Here is a 23,970-nt window from a genome sequence, read left to right as displayed (position 1 = left end):
GGGTGGATTCAAATTAAATCTCCCAGACCTCTGGAATGATCGCCAAATGCAAGCTTTACAAAAGCTCTCTTTCACCCCATCTTCAGGATTAGAGTTCCTACTCAGTAATTAACAAGTGGGAGTTACAGTGAATTTATAACAGGTCAGAGTTGGGGAAGTGTGAAACTCAGTGGGAGGAGGGTGCCTCACTTTTTTTGTGAAACGGGCACACTGAGGTCGAGTTCACTCTACATTCTTTTAACTTCATGCCTCTTTTTTTCTAGAAAAGTGAAACAAAAGCTGAGAGGTCGACCTGAAAATTGTTTTCTTGAAGTCGGGTCAGACAGAAAGAGGGGGTATTGAGTCTAACTGCAGGGTGTGGTGAGGAGTGGTGGGGGAGACATGCGGAAGTAAGTGGAGCTGAAGCCTCCCCCCGATGCGCTGTGTGGCCAATACGTGCTGTTTGTCAGGTTCGCAATGTCGCTGCGAGGGGGAGGAGGTACCAGTCTAACTGCGGCAGACAGACAGACAGACTTCCTCAGAACGGGGGCTGTGCCAGAGACGGTGACACTGCGCTCAGGGAGGGGTTAGTAACTGAACGGAGGGAGGAAAAAATGACATTTTAACAGCCATCGCTTCCTTCTGACATGCCGGTACGATCTTTAATTTCTGGTGTTTACCCCCTGCAGGCTGTAATCTGTGGACACGGTCAACTGGAATAATTCGCGAGTCCTCCACACGCGAAGGTAATGTCATTTGTTTGTCCTTCGTGGGTCTGATTGGTAATATTTGCCGGACTGCTGTGTGGTTTTGTGTGCGCGGGGAATGGTCACAGCCCCTGACAAGGGAGGACCGTATCGGGGTAGTTGCTGCATTTTTGTTGGTGGGTTTTTGGGGAGGTTCTGGTCTGTGTGGCCCCAGCGTTAAGTATCAGCTCCGAGCTCTGGGAAATCCCGCGTGTGTGCTGTTCAACTTCAAAAGGACTCTGTCTCTGTGTATCCGCAGGCTTGAAGCCGACTCCGGCTACATCCGCGTTGAGGTGGAGCGAAAACACTGAGGAACAGGCCCCTCTGTAGACATGAAGTGTGATAAATGTACTAAAAATGTAAGAAAAATCCTTTGTCCTTGGCTAATTTGTTCCCCCCCCCCCCCCTACCCCTTTGCCTTTTGACTGAGTTGTGATAATGCTGATAGGAGTCGTTTTTAAGGGATTTTTTTGTATGAATTATTGGATGTGACGCTGAACTCTTATTCATGTTTTCATGTAGAAATGCACTAAAAAGCAGAAAAATACTGAAAACGAAAGTCTGGTCAACGACTCGAGAAGCCCCATCAGCGACAATGATGAGGTGAGGTCACCCAGAGAGAAGTGAATATTTTATGGGCGAGAATATACGTGATTTCTAAATGCATTTTCTTTACTGACAGGAAAGTGAATTTCACAAACTAGCAAATGCCAAAATATTTCTTAGTGACTGCTTGGCGTGTGATAATTGTGTAACATCAGCAGAAAGTCTGCAGATTGCCCGACAGTGTCAGGAGGAGTTTCTCTCCGTTCTCAGCCTGAACCAGGTAAAACCAAACGCCGTTCAGCTCCTTAAACTCCGTCTTGCGCAGGTTGGGCCAGACTTTGTTGACAAAACATAGGCGGGTTTGAATGTGTGTATACCTTTTACTGATCTGGGATGAAAAATCCAGCACTTTGTCAGAAGGCAATGATGGTGAGTTGCCAGTCGTTGTAACTTGAAGGTTAATGTATTAATCTCGCTGTGTATTTCAAGCAGTTGCTGTATTGTTAATACAGTTTAATCTGCTCTAGGAAGTTATGGCTGGTATTGTATCGTCAGATGACCCCTTTTTGTAAAACTTACATCCCTTCTATAACATTCAACCTCAATATTTGGAAAAGGAACAATTAACTTTGTGTAGCCTCCTCTAGCTAGTAAATTACCTGCAATGGTTTTTAAAAATTTGTGGTATTACTGTCACTTTCTGTATTTTCTCCCAATCTTTTTGTATTTTATTCATGTTTGTATTTTAACATTAGTTCACCCTATTTGTTTGCCCATTGTACACACTCTCTCAAACAAGGAAGAGAGAAAGAAAGTCTATTGATTACATCATTTGTAAAGATCCCAGTTTCCTCCTTGCCCTTGTTGTACTACCATCATTACTCCACACTTCAAAACTTTCTTGAATTGGGAGTAAGGGCAAAAAAATCCAACTGTGTTCAGTTGCGATTGCAGTAAAATGCACCACTGACTTCCAGGCCATAGTCTTTTCAAATGTGTCTTGATAGCGATTTAATGCTTGAGAATTACCAGAGTGCACATCTAACTTCTAAAGTACAGTGTCAGGCAGAAGTGACCTTTTATATACTTCCTGCAGTAAGAATTTGATGGTTAATTTTGGGCTGGTTTCAGATGGTTTATGAGGAAGCAGTTTCAGAAAGGGTATTGCAATTTCATTGGCCAATTTGAGAAATTGACTCCTTTTTTAAATAGCTGATCATTTTCCATGTCCATATTATGAAAAGATGAGCAATTTGTGCTGCAGTGTTTGTCCCAAATTTACTTTCCTATGTTGTACAGGCAAAAACATAGTTTATCCTTCAATAATTGGTAATTTCAATAATGTCTGTATTTAGATGCTGTGGTACAACTCCACTGTTAAAGTTCAAGTGTACTGAAGGATCAAAAATTGCAAAGGAATTAGTAATATATGTTGCAACTAAGCAACAAAATTATTTGAAGTCTTTTTATTTGGATATTATCAATTCCATTTTCAATGCTTGATCTTTATATAATGTACATGTGTCTCGGCCTGGCAACATGTCTTGCATGTTTCCCCTCAACCCAATCTTCTTCTGAGCTGATGGAGCAAAGGATTGTATCATTCATTATACCAGGTCCACTAACAAAGGTCTGAATGTAGTTAAATTTTTGCCTACATCATTAGTACAGATTACAATCCAAGTCCTTTTTTTTTGCGCAGGTGACTTGTTTACATAGATTGTAGGTTGTCTTCAAAGGCTAATGTGATCAAGTTGAAAACGATAGAGCTTCTCATGTCCATGGGGCACAAGTCAATGTAATATTTACTCACTGTTAGAGGGAATTAACAGGTGAACCATCAAAGAGGATTGAAAGCTATATAGGTCAGCATCTGAATCAAAACTAAAAACAAGAATTCAAACTTGACTTTCTACTGGGATTTTATTTCAACTGTTTGTTTTGTTTTACAGAATTTTAATCAGTAAAATTTAATAAATTAAAACATCCATTGGGATTTACCATTCAGTTGAATTAAACTCCCCCTTTTTTTAAAAAAAAACTTTTTTTTTATCTCTGTACCTATGAGACGATAACATTAATTGATTTGGTTGTCCTTATTGTGCACAATAGATGTTTTGAACGTTAGATGCAACCTTTAATTATTGCAACTCTTTAGCGTTCTATTCGTGGATTGCAAATGAGTTGAATAGATTTACCCAAACTAATACTATAAAGACTGTATTGATTTTCCTGATAATTGCAGAATGTTGGAATTTGAAGGGCAGCATACGTTTGATGTTTTGAATTTTGTGAATCTTAAGTATAAAGTAAGTGGGCTCGTTTTAGGTTGGCATCAAGTAAACTACTATTGTATGCCTCTTTTGGGTCATATGGATCTTTAAACTGCAATGCATCACTTGTAACTTACCCTGTGGAATACCTGCTTAGTACAGTCAAATATCATCAGAACAGGTGCTCTAGATCTTGATTGCAATTGATGTTAATTTGTTAACTTGTTTTTTTTTTTATTCATTCATGGGTTGTGAGCATCACCATCAGTGCAATTATTTATTGGCCATCCCTCTGCACTCTTGAACTTATTTTTTGGTGTAGGTGCAGCCACAGTGCTGTTAGAGGAAATTCCACGATTTTAATCCAATGACCTTGAATGGACAATGATATAGTTGCAAGTCAAGATGCTATATGGCTTTAAAGGAGAAATTGCAGACAGTGGTGTTCTCCTGTATCTGCTACCCTGGTTTTTCTTGGAGGTAGTGGTTGCCGATTTGAAACTGCTGTCTGGGATATGATCCTGCAATGAATCGATTCCAATACAATTTTCTATAGTTTCATCCAGATGTGTCTTTACTTCCCAGAAGCCAAATTCATTATTTGTGACATCAAGGTGGTGAGAATGTATCTATAAATATTAGTGATACCTGTATTTTGTGGGCTGTGTGGAACATCTTTCTTGTTCCAGTCCTGCTGAAATTAGCTCCTCCAATTCTGCCACAAATATGGCAGATTATTTTTTTTGTTCAGTTTTCTTCCCTATCCCTCTAAAGTTGATGACTTCTGAGTTACAATATCTGGCAGCTGACTTCTTTGTCACCAGGTCTGAGGCTTGAGTGTCAGTAAACTATCTGTGAAGGGCATCATAGATGGGCCTATTTCAGAGGCATCATATAATGATACTTTCAGTGCCCCACAGAGGTGCGCCAACCCTGAGGTTTTAGAAATGTAATCTGACTTCATTTTAACCAAATTTCTACTTCAGTTAATATTAACTATTTCTGTTAAATCTGTGTACAGTTGTCCCATTTCCTTCTCGTCTGAATCAGTGGAGAACTGCCAAAGTCTGAGCTGCAGATCCCAGATCCTGTCCGTTATTTTTACTTCCACATTATGACATGCCTTTCAGCTGCTTCAGAAACCTAACTTCGGTCCACTGCTCCCCACCACCACCCTGCCTCTGCTACTGGAAGCTTTATTCATGGTTTTGCTGTTGAAAGACTCCACTTCTTTTAATGCTGTGGACAGCAGTTTCCCAAACCACCACCTGATGCACATTTTGAGCCCGTGGGATGCGATTGAAGCTGCTCTTTAAGTATAAAGTAACTACTTATTGATTAATGGGTTTGACTAATGGATATGTCCTTTATTTGTAGAGATGTGATGTGTTCAAACACAAAGTGCTGGTAGTTTCAATTTCCCCACAGTCGGTGCCCTATTTTGCTGCTAAACATTGTATAAATGTTACTGATGTAATCCAAAGACTTTCTGGATTCTTGAAAGGCCTTGGTAAGTCAAATTGTTCTTAATAGTTTTGTTCTTTTTGCCTTTGATCAGCTGATGGATGCAGCATCAAAGTGGAAGTTAATGTAGATCTGTGCTTTGATTTTGAAGTGCAAATTATAAAATCTTTTTGCATTAAGTAAAACAAACCTGAGATAGCACACGAAAATATCACAGATTTAAACTATGAATAATTTACAAACATTCTTTGCAAAAATGTCCACGTCTCAACATTACCTTTGATCTTATGATGTAATATTTCACTGTCAGTTGTCAACAAGTTATTTTTACATTTTGCTGTAAGCACTGATTTTAAAGCAATACGCCACTGTGGCAGCTTAAATGATTAACAGCATTGCTATTTGGTACACTCTGTAATTTGAATTTCTGTACTTAAGCTAGCTTTAAGGTGAAGTTGCCTCTTTATTAGCAGTTCAGTCTCTCTTTGGTTTTCAAAATGTAGTCACAGGCCTCTCCAGATATTAATGGATCTTCCTTTAAACTGCCATTCCCATACTTTGCATTCACATTGACGAACAAATCAATATGAGTGGAGAACGTAAAGATGATATATTTTTAGCCAATTGCTACATTACTTCTCTGCTATGCTGAAGCAGTTTTCAACTAAATGTTCCAAAGACTATATTGCTGAGAGATGAATTGACTGTCTCTCCATCAATATTAAATGCTTGGCTTTTCAGGAGTCCATTATGTCTTTAATATGACATTGGCAGCTGACTTCAGTCTTCTCGAGAGCCAGAGAGAATTTGTTCAGCGTTTTTACCAGAGAAGCCAAGACCAACATGCTTTACCAATGTTTGCCTCTGCTTGCCCAGGTAAGCCACTTCATAAATATTTTATACTAAATTTTACCTTAGCTGCTGAGGTAACAGCCAAATGACTGCACTTCAAACTGCTGGTTTCACCTAATTTCTCTGCCATATATCAATGACTTTTGTATTTATAAAAGAAACAGTCACTGATGCCAATGAGTTACAACCTGTTTTGAAATTATAGGTTTCATTTCTGTTCAAATATGTATTTTTTTTTTTTAAGGTTTGACCATACACCTGTAAAATGACATAACTGTTTCAGAATTGAATTAACGAATAGTGCTGATATAGATTTTGTTTTATAGTAGGTCTGCAACATATGCCACCTTGTTATCAGTATAAACACTGGTTGCCTGAGTGTGTACATCTATTAATCACAGTTTTAAGTCAATCTCCATGATGACTAGAACGTACTTTATGTAATTCATTTGGTGACCTTTTTTCCAATTGAAAGCCCCATTCTATTGCAATGGTCATCAATCCAATTTTCTGTATATTCACGTTCCCTATCCTTCTGTCCTCTGCCCACTGTATACATTTACTTTTGGTCCTCAAAATATACAGGTTTTGAAATTTGTCCTGGTGACTAATGTGACATACGTAACATGAACAGGCCTGTAAATCCGCACTGCCATTCACAAAGATCATGGCTGATCTGACTGTGATTGTAACTATATTTTCCGATCCTCTCATTACCTTTGAGTCTTGGTCAATCAAAAATATGTCTAACTCGGTTGAATATATATATAAAGGTACAGCCACCATTGTTCACTGAGGTATGAGACTTGTTTAGTGTCTATTGGGTATATTTTCAGACAAGCTGCATTTAAAATTTGACAGTATGTTTTATAACATTGATATCTATAGTGATCGTTCACCATTTTAGCTTATAAGGAAATGATGGCTTGTACTGTTTAATTTTGAATTTTGTTGCCTCTTTATTTGCTGCTTCACTCTGACCCACTCAGTTGTCACATGTCATGACTTACATTCTGTTCCTTCCCAACGTTCTCAATCTGCCATACCTTCTGACATCTTGGCCCTCCCACTAACTCACTTCATCCTTCAGGAACCCTCCTTCCCCTCTCATTTTCTCATGGTTGGTCATCTCACTCATGCTCTTCATCGTCCAAACCCTCACTCATAGCTAGACAACACAAGACAACATGAAGTGCCAATGGGAAAGAGGGAGCAGGATGGTTGGAGATGGGTAGCAAATGGTAGGTCAGCGAGGGAAGAGGGGAATCCAAACAGGTGGTGAGTAGCAGTCTGATTCTTGAGCTCTGTTAAAATGGAAACACTCAATTAGAATGTACTTTAAATGGTGTGCATCTTTTACTTTGGGGTGGGGGGAATAACAGAGTAAGATTTCTTTTAAAATAATTATTGATTTTTAAAATCGAATTGACGGACCAATTCCATCATGTTACCTTTTAAGTGGGATTTTGTTTTCTCATTCCTGCACAGGTTTTGATCAACTGAACCATGACTCGGCTAGGTTAGGTGCATTACTCGGGTGAATATAGGGTAATAAGTTAGGGGAGTGGGTCTGGGTGGGTTATTCTTTTGGAGGGTCAATGTGAACTTGTTGGGCCAAAGGGCCTGTTTCCACACTGTAGGTATTCTATGATACTCATTGTGCTTCATGCTCTGCAGTGTTTGCACACCGTTACAAGTGAAAGGAAAAACAATTAGGTTGAAAGCAGTATGACATGGCTGTGCTACAGCTTATAGGCTGTGTCCTCAGTGAGGTCTGTCTCTCGAATGTTACAGTTGTACACTTTTAATGTACTGTTTGAAAGGCCTGGCCATTCCTAATTATGAAGAATCACTTGAGGGAAGGGAAATACAGTTATCCCTCTTTTAACACTTAATGTGTTCCTATAAAATGGCACACTAAAGGAGAATTCACTTCCCTGTCAGAAATTAAGTACTTTGCTATACTTCAGAATCGCAACAATAATTAGGCTAAAGTTGTTTGGTCTTATTTGCTTTCTGATGGAGGTATGTTGCACTTTCAGTAAAGCACTCTGCCTCTGGACCAAAACATTGCCAGAAATCATCAGCCAGGCAGTAGTTTGTTTTAGTTTTTGCATTGTCTTTCTTTCAACGTTTTGCTCTGACAGAAACCACCTATCAGTAGCTATATATTACACACCATCTCGGAATACTCCACCTTTTATACAAAGATCCAGTACAGCTCGTCTCTTGACACCAAGAGTAGCTGTCTGGTGTGCGAGCGTATTTAAAGTCAATTTTTTTTTTTAAAACAAAAATGCTATTTCCACTTGAATAAAATATCAAGTTTGGGTTGGTTTGTACTATGATACAAACTTTGCAAAGAAGTCAGTTTTTAAGAGAACTGCTTTTTGTATTAGTATCTGTTTCATATTTCAATGTATTGAGATCTGAGGGAAAGTGGCTGGCAGTTGGAGCAAGGGCACCATGAGGCGAGAGAAGCGTTCTGAGCAGGGGTGTGACAGCGGGGACCTGGAACTAGAGCAAAGAGCTGGGGATTGGTAAGACTTTAGGGACAATTGGGGTGAGGAACTTCGAGGTGCTATTTGAGGGGGAAGAGTTGGAGGCTGTATGTGAGGCATATTATAGCAAGAATCTTGGAGGATGTGATATTGAGGGGGAGGGAGAAAATCTGACGGTAGGAGGGGGAGGTTGTGGGATGAAGATGGGAGACATGTGTGACCATGCACATGCCTGTATGTGGTCACAGACAAGCCACACTAATATTTTAGTGGAACAATGTTACCAGTCATCTCACCTGGCCATTTGACCATGCCCAAGCCTGTGTTTCATTGTGTGTAGAGGTGAAGTTGAGGTATTGGAGAGAGATGTAAAATTCCAATACGTTCATCTACCCAGCCCTTCAAACATCACTTGACAGTCCAGTTTGCAATCTACAGACTATCAGAATGCATTGAACCAGGGTGGAAGCAAGTCGTTCATGGATGAAGGGGCTGAGTGAGAAGAACTGTTTGAGATTATGCTCATTGCATACATACCAATGCTTAACACTTACAGGCATTACAAATTTCAGTTCTGCTTTAAATATCCTGTGGTGTTCAGCATCACTTTAATTTTTATTAAATGTTTAAGCATCATATGATGAGTGCCTGTGTTGCTCAATAACTCTTGTTATAATAACATATCCAAAGAGCATGACTATAGTTTGCAATGCAGCTCTCATACTGTTTGGTTGGAGCCAAAACACTAAGGAAAGCCAGAAAGAAATTGTTAAACTGGTCAATTGTACTACAAGAATTGAATGTGCTTAGTTATAGAGGGAAACAAAATTTTAGTTCCTTCATATAGATAATTAATTTTGTCATTTTATGCCTACTAATGGAGTGACTCAATTTTTTCCAACTCAGCTTTTGTCTTTTATGATCTTTTACAAATTGTCTTTCAGTTTCAGTGTGACTTACAGATTTAAAATAAGCATTTTTTTTTTTCCTGAAGAATGTTTAAGTATCTATGATGGAGCATCTTTGTTTCAGTCTTTTGAAGCACAAGGCAATCCCAGCAGTCTGCAGGAGACTTTTCACCTGCTAAATATCTGGGGGGCAGGAAGGTTGCCAGATATCTCCCAACTTTCCCAGGAATTCCAATCTAAGACAATGACAGTTAAAATTATCAGGACTACTAGACAGTAATACTCTAGATATATGACACATCCATATATAACTTGTCAGCAGCCAATATAAAACCATATTTGAATGAGCATCAGTAATGCCTTTTCCAATTAATCACTGAATATTGCAGCCATGACTGAGATACTAGAAACTGATAATGTCACCGTTATTTTACAAGGCCATAGGGCTGCTCTTTTTAGAGAGATTTAACAGGAGGGTCAAGAAGGAGAATTTTTCATAGTAACCCTGAATATTCTGGGAATTGAATCCATACAATTGACATCACTTTGTATCGCAAACCAACCATCCAGCCAACTGAGCTAAAGTGACCCCCTTGGAAACTGGTCTGACAAACCTCTGTGGCCATTGATGTAACAAGTGTGTATTCCTAATCTCTTGCAGGCTGGATTCGTTATGCTGAAAAAGCCCTAGGCAGCCTTGTACTTCCCCACATCTGCACTGCTAAATCCCCACAGCAGGTCATGGGCTCACTGATAAAGGACTATTTTGCCAAAAAGCAGGTAAGGGAGTAAAGATGATATTTGTTTAATATTGTTAACCTTGACCACTGTTAATCATAGTGTTTGCATTTGGTTTCTCCTGTTCTTGTCCTGGTCAATATCACTCACGCAATTGAAACTACATGTTTAAAAACAACACAACGTGCATACCGACCTTTAGTCATCTTGAGTTGCTGTGATGGAGCTCTGGCACAGAATGACAACTGTGTTGGTCAACATTTCACTGCTTTCAGGCCATGAGTCATTTTTGATTTCCAGTGTGCAGTATGAAACTGCTTTGCTATTCCCTTACGGAGCTGTGCACCTTTTTTGACAACCAAGACTATTATAAGACTAACAACCTTCATTGACTGCATTGCTCATGGCACACTGCTGAGCTCTTAGGGATGGCAGTCCATTTGCACCAATCATAATCAGCTGAAGGGCTTAATCACTGTACTTTCCAGCGGTTGAAAGGCTCCAGCTGAAGAACTTTTGAGAAAAGGCAGGTATTAGAGCTGTAATGGATCATTATTTCCTACTTAACACAAAATGAATTATCAAAATGCTGGATAACAGCAACTCATTAGTCTGACTGTTCAATCAGAATATTTTTTTTCCAGTATGCACTGCCACTAGTCATGTTTTTATACAGTAAATTCCGAATATAACGCTTTAATGCAATTAGAGCCAAAAGAAATGTCTACCACTTTTTGAGGATAAAATGTGGAGAATCCTTTCCAGTTGGTGAAAGGATTGAGAGCCAGATGGTCAGGGTAAATGTAGTTGGCGTGAGATGTAATAGCAGCATGACAAATCTTTGCAGTGAATGATTCAGTTATGGAATCCATTGCTTGTATATGTAGTGGTGCAGGATCAATTTTCCTTTTAAAAGGAAATTGCAGAGCTACAGGGAAAAGTCAAGAGTATCACTAGATGAGTTCCTTCATCAGAAAGCTGGCACAGGTTTGATGAGCCAAATGGCCGCCTCCTAATTCTGTAATCATGCAATGATTTTGCAAAAGTTGTAAATGGTCTCTGTGCTATAAGTTACTTTCTGAATAATGTTGAATGCAGGTAGAAAATATTAACAATGATAATTGATATGTTAATTTAATTGTTTTTAACTTGGACCTCAGCCTATGTACAGTGAGACAAATAATTCAGCAGGCATTCTGTACATGTTTAACAACTGTCGGTATATATCAACATTCAGTACATGGCAACAGAGCAGAACTGAGTTATTTTGAACTTTTTTTTTTTTTGCAGCATCTCACCCCAGATAAGATCTTCCATCTAGTTATAACCCCTTGTTATGATAAAAAATTGGAGGCACTTGGAGAAGACTTTTACAGCAGTATTTACAAAATACAAGGTGTTGACTGTGTATTAACTTCAGGTAACATTACCACAATAGTTTTTTGGAAGCTTAATTTCTAACCCTTTGTAAAAAATGGAAAAATATTAATTGTTTCTCAGACAGAAAATGGGATAGGTCAATATATAAACAAGGAAGGGAAAACAATAAGGTTTAATTAAGTGGAGAATGAGTTGATGAAATGTTATGCAAAATGTTTGTCCCTTTAGAAATTTTGGCATTTTCTGTGTTAACTAGTTTCAGATTTACAGTATTTATAATATATTAAACATTTTTTAGTTTTTTTTGGGTAATGTCTGCCAGATTGGAGAGGATTCAGAAAAGATATACCAGGATATTGCTGAGACTGGAGGGTTTGAGTTACAGGGAGAGATGGACTTTTTTTATTTCACGAAGTGTATGACGTTGAAGGGTGACCTAGAGGTTTATACAATCATGAGGAACATATACAAGATGAATAGCAACGGTCTTCTCCCTCAGGTAGGGTAACATTTTTAAGGTGAGGAAAAGGTTTAAAAGGGACTTGAAGGGCACACAGGTTGGTGTGTATGGAATGTAGATCCGGGGGAAATAGTAAATGCAGGTAGAGTTACAACACTTAAAAGACATTTGGACAGATACATGAATAGGAAAGGTTTAGAGTGATATGGGCGAAGTGCAGGCAAATGGGACTGATTTAGTTTGAGAAACCTGCTCAACATGGAAATGTTGAACCAAAGGGTCTGCTTCTATGATTACTTCATCCGACCTAATCTGACACACTTTCCCACATATGAAGCCATATCGACTATGCCTCGTCGGTTTTTACGCTTCCAATTGCATGTAATTCAATTTGTACCATGTCTCGCAAACACATATTTTCTGCTGATTAGGTGGGGCTCTACGCATTTTGGTCTGAACCTGATAACATGACACGGAGCTAATTACTTTTAATTATACACTAAGATTTTTATTCAGACTAACCAGTAGTCAGACTAAGTATTTGGTTATTTTTAAGTGCAATTGGTAAGTTCATAGAGGTTAAAGATATTGAGTCCAGCATTTCATGATGGATGTTATTTCACTTTCCAACTATAACTGTTTTAATTTTAAGTACACACTTACTTACAACTCTTATGGTTTTGTAGACTTTATTTAGTAATGCATCTCCCATGGCTTTCTCATAAGTTGAAGATTATAATGTGCATTACAAGAGAAACAGGTTATAAATATGTCAGTTTTGTTGCTTGAGAGGCATATAGTAATCATGCACACAGCTTGGTCTATGGTGCTGTTTAGGTGGGGTCTGATAGCACGTAGGGTGCGGTTGCAGGCAGCGAGGGTGGGTTGTCACAACTGGAGATAGGGATTCAAGTTTTCACTAGGAAAGTATTGAAAATTTCTGACTTGCTACATAAATGTAAGATACTATGTGCAACCTTCTTTGGAAATGAGGTGCTTCCGAAAAGAAAAATAAGTGAGAAAGCTCGGCTGTAATAAAAGTTTAAGTGATAGCAACTTGTGAAAAGAATGACTGACTTGGATGGGCTGGTGTTGGACTGGGGTGGACAAAGTTTAAAAATCACACAACACTAGGTTATAGTCCAACAGGTTTATCTGGAGGCACTCCCTTTCGAAGGACCACCTGATGAAGCAGCATTTCGAAAGTAAGTGCCTCCAAATAAACCTGTTGGACTGTAACCTGATGTGTGATTTTTAACTTTGAGAAGAAATTGTTGAAATTTTTGTGGTTTAATGTATCACTCATTGTGCTGGTTATTTTGTACAGTTTCCAAAATAAAAATAGTGAATGCTCACACTCACCCCTCAACAACCAATGAGTTTTATGCCCTTGCTTAAAAGACATGAGAGAAGTTTGGTTTTAAGGAACATTTCTTCTTTTTGACAGTGGAGGAGGCCAGAGTTGAAGTTAAGAGCACAGTTGGGTAAGATGATGAGTGTAAAAGGCTGAAGAAAATTTTTGAAAACTAAAGTATGGGGAAATAAACCTAAAGTAATGGAAAGTTGGAGGAAATAAAGAGCACGTACAGCTGGAGAGTTGTTGGAGTCAGCCTAGGACATGTAGAAATTGAATGGGATGTCAGAACAATTGGAGTTGTCCATGGAACTGCATTATTTTCTCTGGTGGCAACATTAACATAACTGCTCTCAAATTGTCGCTACATTTAAATTTGCAGCTTTTAATTTTGAAACTAAAAATAAGTGACTTGTATGCAAATTTAAATCAGCTGTTACTATGGTAGGTGATGGCTCTACTCATTGGTTATTTGTCACAAATTATTTGTCATTTCCAAAATTACATCTAACCAAATAGATTGGCTTTTATAACTCGTACAACTTACTGGAGGCCAAGCTGTAGTAGACAGTGGTGAATCAGTATATGTTGTCTATCTGGGCTTCCAAAAGTCTCTTGCCAAGGTTCCACATGATTCCTAGGAAATGAATAATTCCTAGGATAGCAGAACTGATTGGGGGAAGACTGGATTGACTGGGCTTGTGTTTGCTGGCATTCAGAGGAATGGTAGGGGGCAGCTCATAAAAACACACTGGACTGGTTAGATGAGGGACGAATGTTTCCAATGTTGAGAAAATCTATAAGAACATAGTGTTAAAGGTTTAGGTGGCGAGGGATTCAAGTGTGTACAAGAAAATTTTCTGATTCAGTATGTGGATGTACTCGAGGGTGCAAAACTTGACCTACTGTTGGGAAGTAAGGCAGGGCAGGTGACTGAGGTGTCAGTGTGGGAGCACTTTGGGGCCAGTAACCATAATTCTATTAGTTTTAAAATAATGGTAGAAAAGGTTAGACCATATCTAAAAATTGAAGTTCTAAATTGGAGAAAAGCCAATTTTGACAGTATTAGGCATGAACTTTCAAAAGCTGATTGGGGCAAATATTCGCAGGTAAAGGGACAGATGGAAAATGGGAAGCCTTCAGAAATGAGATAATGAGAATCCAGAGAAAGTATATTCTTGTTAGGGAGAAAGGAAAGATATAGGGAATGCTATATGACTAAAGAATTGAGGGTTTGGTTAAGAAAAAGAAGGAAGCATATGTCAGGTATAGACAGAATAGATCGAGTGAATCCTTAGAATATAAAGAAAGTAGGGGTATACTTCAGAGGGAAATCAGGAGGGCAAAAAGGGGACATGAGATCGCTTTGGCAAATAGAATTAAGGAGAATCCAAAGGATTTTTACTAATACATTAAGGACAAAAGGGTAACTAGGGAGAGAATAGGGCCCCTCAAAGATCAGCAAGGCAACCTTTGTGTGGAGCTGCAGGAAATGGGGGAGATACTAAACGAGTATTTTGCGTCGATGTTTACTGTGGCAAAGGACATGGAAGACACCGTATGTAGGGAAATAGATGGTGACATTCTTGTAAAATCTCCACATTAGAGGAGGAAGTGCTGGATGTCTTGAAACGGTTAAAGGTGGATAAGTCCCCAGGACCTGATCAAGTATATCCTAGAACTCTGTGGGAAGATAAGGAAGTGATTGGTGGGCCTCTTCCTGAGATATTTGTATCATTAGTCACAGGTAAGGTGCTGGAAGACTGGAGGTTGGCTAACATGGTGCCACTGTTTAAGAAAGGTGGTAAGGACAAGCCAGGGAACTATAGACCAGTGAGTCTGACCTCAGTGGTGGGCAAGTTGTTGGAGGGAATTCTGAGGGACAGGATGTACATGTATTTGGAAAGGCAACGACTGATTCGGGATAGTCAACATGGCTTTGTGCATGGGAAATCATGACTCTCAAACTTGATTGAGTTTTTTGAAGAAGTAACAAAGAAGATTGAGATCAGTGTGGTAGATGTGACCTATATGGACTTCAGTATGGCATACAACAAGGTTCCCCATGGGAAACTGGTTAGCAAGGTTAGATCTCATGGAATACAGGGAGAGCTAGCCATTTGAATACAGAACTGGCTCAAAGGTAGAAGACGGAGGGTGATGGTGGAGGATTGTTTTTCAGATTGGAAGCCTGTGACCAGTGGAGTGCCACAAGGATCACGATTTGGATGTGAGCTTAACAACAGGTATAGTTAGTAAGTTTGTAGATGACACCAAAATTGGAGGTGTAGTGGACAGCGAAGAAGGTTACCTTATTACAACAGGATCTTGCTCAATTGGCTGTGGAGTGGCAGATGATGCTTAATTCAGATAAATGTAAGGTGCTGCATTTTGGGAAAGCAAATCTTAGCAGGACTTATACACTTAATGGTAAGGTCCTAGGGAGTGTTGCTGGACAAAGACCTTGGAGTGCAGGTTCATACTTCCTTGGAAGTAGAGTCACAGGTAGATAGGATAGTGAAGAAGGTGTTTGGTATGCTTTCCTTTATCGGTCAGAGTATTGAGTACAGGTGTTAGGAGGTCCTGTTGAGGCTGTACAGGACATTAGTTAGGCCACTGTTGGAATATTGCGTGCAATTCTGGTCTCCTTCCTATCGGAAAGATGTTGTGAAACTTGAAAGGGTTCAGAAAAGATTTACAAGGATGTTGCCAGGGTTGGAGGATTTGAGTTATGGGGAGAGGCTGAACAGGCTGGGGCTGTTTTCCCTGGAGTATCGGAGGCTGAGGGGTGACCTTGGAGGTTTACAAAATTGAGGAGCATGGATAGGATAAATAGGCAAAGTCTTTTCCCTGGGGTGAGGGAGTCCAGAACTAGAGGGCATAGGTTTGGGGTGAGAGGGGAAAGATATAAAAGGGCCTCAAAGGGCAGCCTTTTTCAGCAGAGGGTGGCGCATGTATGGAATGAGCTGCAAGAGGAAGTGGTGGAGACTCGTACAATTGCAACATTTAAAGGTATCTGGATGGGTATATGAATAGGAAGGGTTTGGAGGGGAATAGGCCAGGTGCTGGCAAGTGGGACTAGATTGGGTTGGGATATGGACGGGATGTGCTGTACATCTCTCTCTGACTGTGATTCAGTCTAAATATAAGGGATAAGCCATTCAGCACCAAGATGAGGAAGAATTTGTTCACTCTGTGAACCTTTGAAATTACCAAAATTTTCGGGCCAATTCGAGATATATTCAAGAGGGAGCTAGACATGGCCCTTGCAGCTAAAGGGAACAAGGGGTATGGGGGTGGAGGGAGGGGATTGGGAATGGGATTCTGAGATTGCAGGATCAGCCCTGATCATACTGCAGGCTCAATGGGTCATATGACCACCTCCTGCGCCAACTTTCTATTTTTCTGTTTTTAAGCTGGAGACAAAACACTGGGTTCTGTTTTAAATGCTTATCAAAAGAATTGTGTATGTTAATTTTTTTCAGGTGAGATAATGCAAATGATGGAACAAAAAGGTCTCCTTTTGACAAATGTGGAGCCAGCACCTTTAGACAATATGTAAGATCTTCATTTATAATTTTACTTTTAACATGTTAATGTATGTTTTCTATATTTGTAAATAAACACAAATTTCTTTAATTTCTCTGGCAAAGATTTGAAGAAATTGGTGATGTGTGCATTGCAAGGCATGATGGGAGAGGATCTGATGGCTTTCTCGAACACATTTTTAAATATGCTGCTAAAGAAATCTTTGGGGTCGAGGTCAAAGAAATCACATACAAGACACTCAGGTAGGTTTAGCCTTTTAGAAACTTTCTGAAATGTTCGGTCTATTGTGATTATTATCCAGAGTGTCAGATTGCTTTCATTTTAATGGCTTGGCAAATGTGTCAAGGATCATGTATTCAAACCAGAGAAAAAGCCAATCTTTTGACAGTATTTTCCCTTTGCATTTCAGCTGTTATTTAAAGTAACTGAGTGAGATTGCGATGTTGTATTGTGCACATGTATCCTATCAGCATCAAAATAGTATTTTTGAGCATTTAATTACTCTTGATGTATTTCTGAGCTAAAGGACCATAAACTTAAACACAGGCCTAGAATCTGCGCACTTGCTTGCTGCCAATACACACCAGAAAATAAGAGTCCAGTCTACCCACATCTGTGCAGCTATGGATTTATAAAAACAACTGCATTTGAACCTCTTGAAGACAAAAGAAAGGCGTCGCAAATCTGTCGTCTTACTCGCATGCAGGCTTTGTCCAAGCAAATGACTTTTTTCTTTATCCTGGTTTAGGAATAAAGACTTTCAGGAAGTCGCTTTGGAAAAGGATGGTGAGATTGTTTTACGATTTGCAGCTACCTATGGATTCAGGAACATTCAAAATATGGTTTACAAACTGAAGAAAGGGAAGTTTCCTTATCACTTTGTTGAAGTTCTTGCATGTCCAGGAGGTAATGGTTTTTGACTTCCAGCCTTTCAATGAAATGCTTTTAGCGACTGCAGTCGGTGGCTTGTAACCCACTTCCAGTGCGTGGGAGAAGTTGCTGAAAATTGAGGAATTATTGCAGTTATTAGTGGGGAGTAAGAATTTGTGTGAAGTTGAATAATTAAAATGGACAAATTGGAATATGATAACAGTGCTGGTCAGATCAAAAAACCCCTCAACATCCCTGAATCATTTTATCTAATGGAGGAAGCAGAGGATTGATTAAATAAATAACCCATCAGAGTATTCTAATAATGGATAAAGAAGGAAAAGGCAGATAGGAATAAATTACAAGTAATTAGCAGGTAACTGAGTTATCCTTAACAATTAAATTGTGCTGTTTTTGGCTGGTTTAGCTATTCACTAATTGGTTTTTGAGAGAGTGCATATAACTTCAAATTTCACTTTAATATTGTTTTTAACAGCAGCAATGCACAACAGATGTTCCCAAACTTTTGATATCATAGACTTTTGCTGACTTGCATAATTTCAGCCAGGTTCTTCATACACTTCTGCCATTCAGCACTATGGAAATATCAGCCACTGTCCCTGCTGTCAATTGCAATCCAGTATTTCTGTCTTGGATGCATAAGTATGAACTACAGGAGCAAGATTGCACTTTCCCTTTAATCTTTCCAAGAATTGAATGCCCTGTCTATCTTCACTGTATAAACTTGCACGTAACTTGGGTCATGCATTAGCATCAATTATTTATAATTTATACATCTGTGTTTTCATTGCACAATAAGCATTTGATAATGGTTTTGCTGCCTTTACATTATGTGGATTTGCATACTTCTGAAACCATCTCAAAATTCTTTACTCTAAAGGCTACTAGATCTCGGTGTGATATCTTATCAGAAATTAACGTTTTTTTTAAATCCCCTGGATGGTTTTGCTTTGAGCTCTAGCAAGATTTCTGTCCTCACTTCACCTCACCTCATCCACCCTGCCCAAACACACCTCATTACCAATGCACCATGCCTCTGGAATTTCACTCATTTAACCCTCCCCCTGCCCCAAATGCCACAAGTGGGAGTATTGGCCACTGCTCTGACCTCATGAGGTTCCAGATATCATCAGCACCATCTTAAAGCTCAGCAGAGCAGCTGGCCAAGTGCTGGTGGTCCATTTCTGCCCAGATCCTGTCAATTACCCCAGACTTGTTGGGCAGAGAAACTGGCATTCCCTCTTTGCAAACAGGGAAGTGCTGGTGCATGGTGGGAGTGCTGTCCACGGAATGTGCTCTGAGATGTTGGTACCTGGCTCCAAGAGAAGGCCAGAGGAAAAACAGTGAGCTCCTGTCCTGCATTTAACATAGGAAACAGACAGCGATAATTCCCAATCTGGGGGTGGGAGAATGGGAAGCTGCATATCAATGAAGCAAGATGACAATGAATATGTTCATGCATGAAATAGGCCTTTCATGCTCAATCGTAAGAATCCCAACTTGCTGCTCAGTCCATTTGGTGAGAAAATGGGACTTTTCTTCTGTGCCTCTCCCCATTGCCTATGTTGTTGAGTGGCTGGCAAGATACTGCCCTGGCCTTTTTGTTCACTGCACAATGTGAATATCAATGCAATGTGCAACTTGTGAAATGTGAAGGGGATTAAATTGTTCATGCAAAATGGCATCTGATCTGGAAGATGGCAGTTCTGGTGGTGCAAAACCATCAAAATTGCTGCACTGGCATGTCAGTTGTCGTTGAACCCGCACGTAGATCTTAGCACCACTTGAGGTTTGACATTATCCAGGAAAAGCTTCAGGCTTGATCAGGAATCCATCCAGTGTCTTAAACATTCACTCCCTTTACCACCAACAGGCAGCAGCATACACCATTGGTAGGATGCACTCAGCAAGGCTGCTTCAACAGCACCTTCCAAATCCAAAATCTCTACCACCTGGAAGGAGCAGAGCAACAGACATGAGGGCACACCGCAACTTGCAAGTTCCCCTCCAAGCCACACAACAGCTGACTTGGAATTATAAGGGTGTACCTTCACTCTGTCACTGGGATGAAATTCTAAACTCTCCAGTAGTGCTGTGGGTGTACCCACCCCCAAAGCTGCAGTTGTTCAGGAATATGGCCCACTGCCACCTTCTCATGGCCAACCACTTCTCAGATAAATACTGACGAGCCAGTGATGCCTATTCCTAGAACAAATAAAGATAAATAAACTTGTTTTTGAAAATGTGAATGGACCTGCCAATGTTTTTATTAGAAATGGGTTTTGCTGTGGGTTTCACCTTTTTTTTTAAATAGCATTTAGTTTCACTTTGGGATTTTCATCCTGGTCTTTTTATCTTGTGCTGGATTCAATCCATTTCCCATTTTACTTTAAATGAAATTTAAAACTAACAGCTTGTGCAGCTAGCAAAGGATTACTTAAACATTTCCCTTCAAGCGTCATTAAAAGGTCTTAAATGAGCTCTCCCTGTGGCAAAATTGATGTGAAAAGTGTCAACTTCGAACAGCTGTATTTCAGTAGGCCTATATGTAATGTTAAAGCAGCATTGTGATTTTAAAGTAAAAAGGCAGTGAAGTTAAATTTACAAATTCTAATTAGGTTCAGTATCTTTTTATGTGCATGAACAGAACTTCTAAACGAAGTCACTTGTAATGGCAACTTGATTTGTTTCTCCATAGACTTCGAGTAATGATTTGAAGTTTGTTTTTTTTTTTGGAACCTTAATTTATGTTCATCTTAACGATTGATACAAACTTTCTTCTCACTGGGGCCAGTGTCAGCTCCGTGTCACTGCCTACATAATCATTTAAGGCTATTGTGGAAATATTTATCCGTTCAACCTACCCTCCCCACAGCTGAGGGAGTTGCCTTCTTTATTTCCTGTCTCCTTTCTTCTTTTATTGTCCTCTTTCTCTCAATTTTGCATTTAATATTGACTCCACTAGAAGTGGAACTACTAAACAATCAAATTTTTCAAACATTGGGTGCTTATGAACAAATTAATTATGAATTTAGAGATTGATCTGATGTTGAAGATGTTTTTGGTTTTGGCTAAACCATTTTTTCTTTGAAAATCAAAACCATGCTTTCACTGATTGCTAACATCGCTATTCTTTTATTTCTTTGGTTGACTCAAAAGGATGCCTCAATGGAAAAGGTCAAGCGATGACAGAGGATAGGAAGATGGATAAGGACTTGCTGCACCAGATGGAGGCTGTGTACACCAGTCAGCCTGTCCAAGTCCCAGAAACTAACGTGCATGTCCAAATGCTCTATCAAGAATGGTTGGAGGGAAGAAATTCCACTAAAGTTCAAGAGGTCCTGCATAGACAGTACCACGCATTGAGTGAAATGTCAAATAGCATAGACATCAAGTGGTAGGCCATCTGGCTCTGGACCATAAGATTTTTGTAATCTCAGTTCAGGATTCAGAATTTCCCCAGGGAATGTTGGTACAGTTTGTACTAATAAAAGGTGCAATTTAAACCACAAACCTTTAGCCACTGAGATACTAAATGTTACACTTTCTCATGGTAAGGAATGCAGACTTAAAATATGTAATTATCCAGGACTTTGTTCTTCATGGATATCTTTGGGATATGCTTGTCTTTGAAGCCACTTGATGGATGTAACCATTCTTTGTGCTTGCTTCCATATGAATATAGCCATGATTTGGCCAGAATATAATACATAATTGTTTTTCTCAAGGAGAAATTGGGGATCATCAGTGATGTAAAAATAGTACTTTGAGTTCATCAGATGCTCTTCATCCTTAGAATTCCTCTTTACAGATTATACAATTTCCATGTTTTATTTGTCTGGTTTTGAGAAGGGGGAGTTGCCTAGAACTGAAGGAACTAAATTGATGCTCAACTTTGAAACTATGAAAAGAAATGTGCAGACCAAATATTTGATTACACGTACAGAGCACTTCACAGTTGAAAACATTCAGGACTTTTTCAGTGGTTAAGATGTTGTCTGTTTATTACAGTGCACATCTAAACTGGATAAGTCAGTTATTGGAATTTGTTTTCGAATTCAGTTGGTTTAAGGTAAACTCTTTATTTTACAGTCCTGTGTTCCTGTAGTAGACCTCTTTTTATATATATAATCTGTCAATTGTAAAGATGCATTTTTGAAGTTTTAATACTTACTCCATTAGCAATAGTCTGATGACTCAATTGAATGTAGTCTTCAAGTCTATCCAACTCATTTGAAATGGTGCATATTCCAAACAGACTAGCACTTTACATGCTAACAAGTACATTTATTTATATTTAATGGTACAAAAATGAGTAGTGTTTCAATTACCCTTCATTAGAGCAGTTTTGAGTGACTGTAGTAATTTCTGCTCTTTCATGAACGAAGTTTGCCTTTGTAAAGTGTTTTTTCCCTGTTTTCATCTTTTCTAATTCAAATGTTTCAGTTTGCCTTGAGTTTATAAAATGAACTATTTCTGTTTATACTATTATTGTTCTGTTTCTAATGCCTGTTTATATGGCAGGTATGAAAAACAATGCTTCAGTGAATTCTGCACTGCCTTCCTTGCACTTCCTAATTCTGATTAGAAAAGGTATAATAATCAACATACCATCTTACCATAACAACCGTTAATATAACGTGCCAATAAATTGGGCATATCTGAAACAGAGGCAAAAATGTTTAACATAGAGGTTTACAAAATTTGAGGGGCATGGAGAGGATAAATAGATGACAAAGTCTTTTCCCTGGGGTCAGGGAGTCTGGAACTAGAGGGTATAGGCTTAGAGTGAGATGGGAAAGATATAAAAGAGACCTAAGGGGCAACTTTTTCACGCAGAGGGTGGTACGTGTATGGAATGAGCTGCCAGAGGAAGTGGTGGAGGCTGGTACAACTACAACATTTAAAAGGCATTTGGATGGGTGTACAAACAGGAAGGCTTTGGAGGGATATGGGCCGGGTGCTGGCAGTTGGGACTAGATTGGGTTGGGATATCTGGCCAGCATGGATGGGTTGGACCAAAAGGTCTATTTTCATGCTGTACATCTGACTCTATATGCTACTAAAAGTAGGCAACGTTGCAATTTGGTTTCGGTTGTTGAACATTAACAAATTATATCTTTTGCAATGCACTGCTTCAACCTAAAATATGACCACTTTAATGAGTCATTTTTAATTGAAATGATTTGCTTCATCCTTTTAGGAAAATAAGACACTTATTTGTCCACCTCACCCCCCATACCTATGAAAAGAAATTGGTGTTTTATGTATGCCATTATAATGAATAACAAATCAATGAGTTTACACCCATTAGCCTTTTACCATAAACTCATTCTGTCCTTGAAACTGAGCATTAAAACATGGAAGTCTTGTACTGGTGCTAATGTTAAGAAATTGAATCAGACACTTCAGTATATCAGACATATTTCTTTTGCAGCTAAATATTATAGTTGGAGCTGTAACTATATGTACCCCAACTCAAATATGACTGTGAACACTGTAACATTCTCTAAGCTCAACTCATGCAGGTTGTACATGTCTTGCTACCAAGTGATAAAACTTATGGATTTTCATTTGTAAATTTTAATTTGAAAATTAACTGTAGTTGCATTGTTTTAATATGCTTGGTATAAGTAAACTTGTGTAAAACAACACGTGAAAATAAACACATTCCTGCTTTATGATAAAGGCTCCTCACCAAGAACTGGCTGCAGATCTGGTATGAGTTAACTTTCAAGAATATCATGCAATAAAATACAATAGATTAGACCCACACTTCTTAACGTTCACTCTGAATCCGATGCAAACTTGTTTTCCTGGCAGCTTCCATAAGTTGGAATGGTGATGGGTGCTCAGCCCAAAACATCCAAGTTTCCATCCTTGTGGCTATATGTCCACTCACTCAGTTACAAAGATGTGACTTCACTGCAATGCTTCACACCTTTTAAATGCACATTTCAGTTCCAATGACCAAGCTGATTTGAGGCCAAACACTCATTGGCAGGCTTACTTGTCACTGATTACATAGGATCAAAATGTGTGGTACTGGAAAAGCACAGCTGGTCAGACAGCATCCGAGGAACAGGAGCATTTATGTTTTGAGCACAAGCCCTTCATCAGGAATGTGGAGGGGAAAGGGGGCTGAGATATATTTATCTCTCAGCTCCACCCTCACAGCCCTGATGAAGGGATTATGCTCGAAACGTTGACTCTCCTGTTCCTGGCCTGCTGGCTGACTAGCTGTGCTTTTCTAGCACCACACTCTTCAACTTTATTCAGCATGTGTAGTATTATAAAAATGGAGTGAAATTTCAGCACGTTCCATACAA

The 23,970-nt window shown here is 39.2% G+C and overlaps 1 protein-coding gene across 2 annotated transcripts; it reads left to right on the top strand.

The window, feature by feature from the left end:
* The first annotated feature begins 29 nt into the window (after positions 1 to 29).
* Positions 30 to 23,329, top strand: narf (nuclear prelamin A recognition factor). Of its 2 annotated transcripts, none has more exons than XM_043714593.2 (13): positions 30 to 142; positions 669 to 725; positions 985 to 1,084; positions 1,248 to 1,328; positions 1,408 to 1,551; positions 4,922 to 5,054; positions 5,750 to 5,884; positions 9,931 to 10,049; positions 11,298 to 11,427; positions 16,687 to 16,759; positions 16,855 to 16,992; positions 17,499 to 17,656; positions 20,801 to 23,329. In XM_043714593.2, the coding sequence occupies exons 3-13, from the start codon at positions 1,058 to 1,060 to the stop codon at positions 21,040 to 21,042; spliced, it is 1,380 nt and encodes a 459-aa protein (XP_043570528.2). In that variant the 5' UTR covers positions 30 to 142; positions 669 to 725; positions 985 to 1,057; the 3' UTR covers positions 21,043 to 23,329. The 2 variants fall into 2 exon arrangements, with proteins under 2 accessions (XP_043570528.2, XP_043570531.2); XM_043714596.2 differs by lacking the exon at positions 30 to 142 and adding an exon at positions 493 to 565.
* The last annotated feature ends 641 nt before the right edge of the window (positions 23,330 to 23,970 follow it).

Source organism: Chiloscyllium plagiosum, unplaced genomic scaffold, assembly GCF_037043375.1.
Source record: "Chiloscyllium plagiosum isolate Xiang-an unplaced genomic scaffold, Cpla_swu_hap1 HiC_scaffold_25, whole genome shotgun sequence".
NCBI classification, from domain to species: Eukaryota; Metazoa; Chordata; class Chondrichthyes; order Orectolobiformes; family Hemiscylliidae; genus Chiloscyllium; species Chiloscyllium plagiosum.
This window is presented reverse-complemented; position numbering and strand designations above follow the sequence as displayed.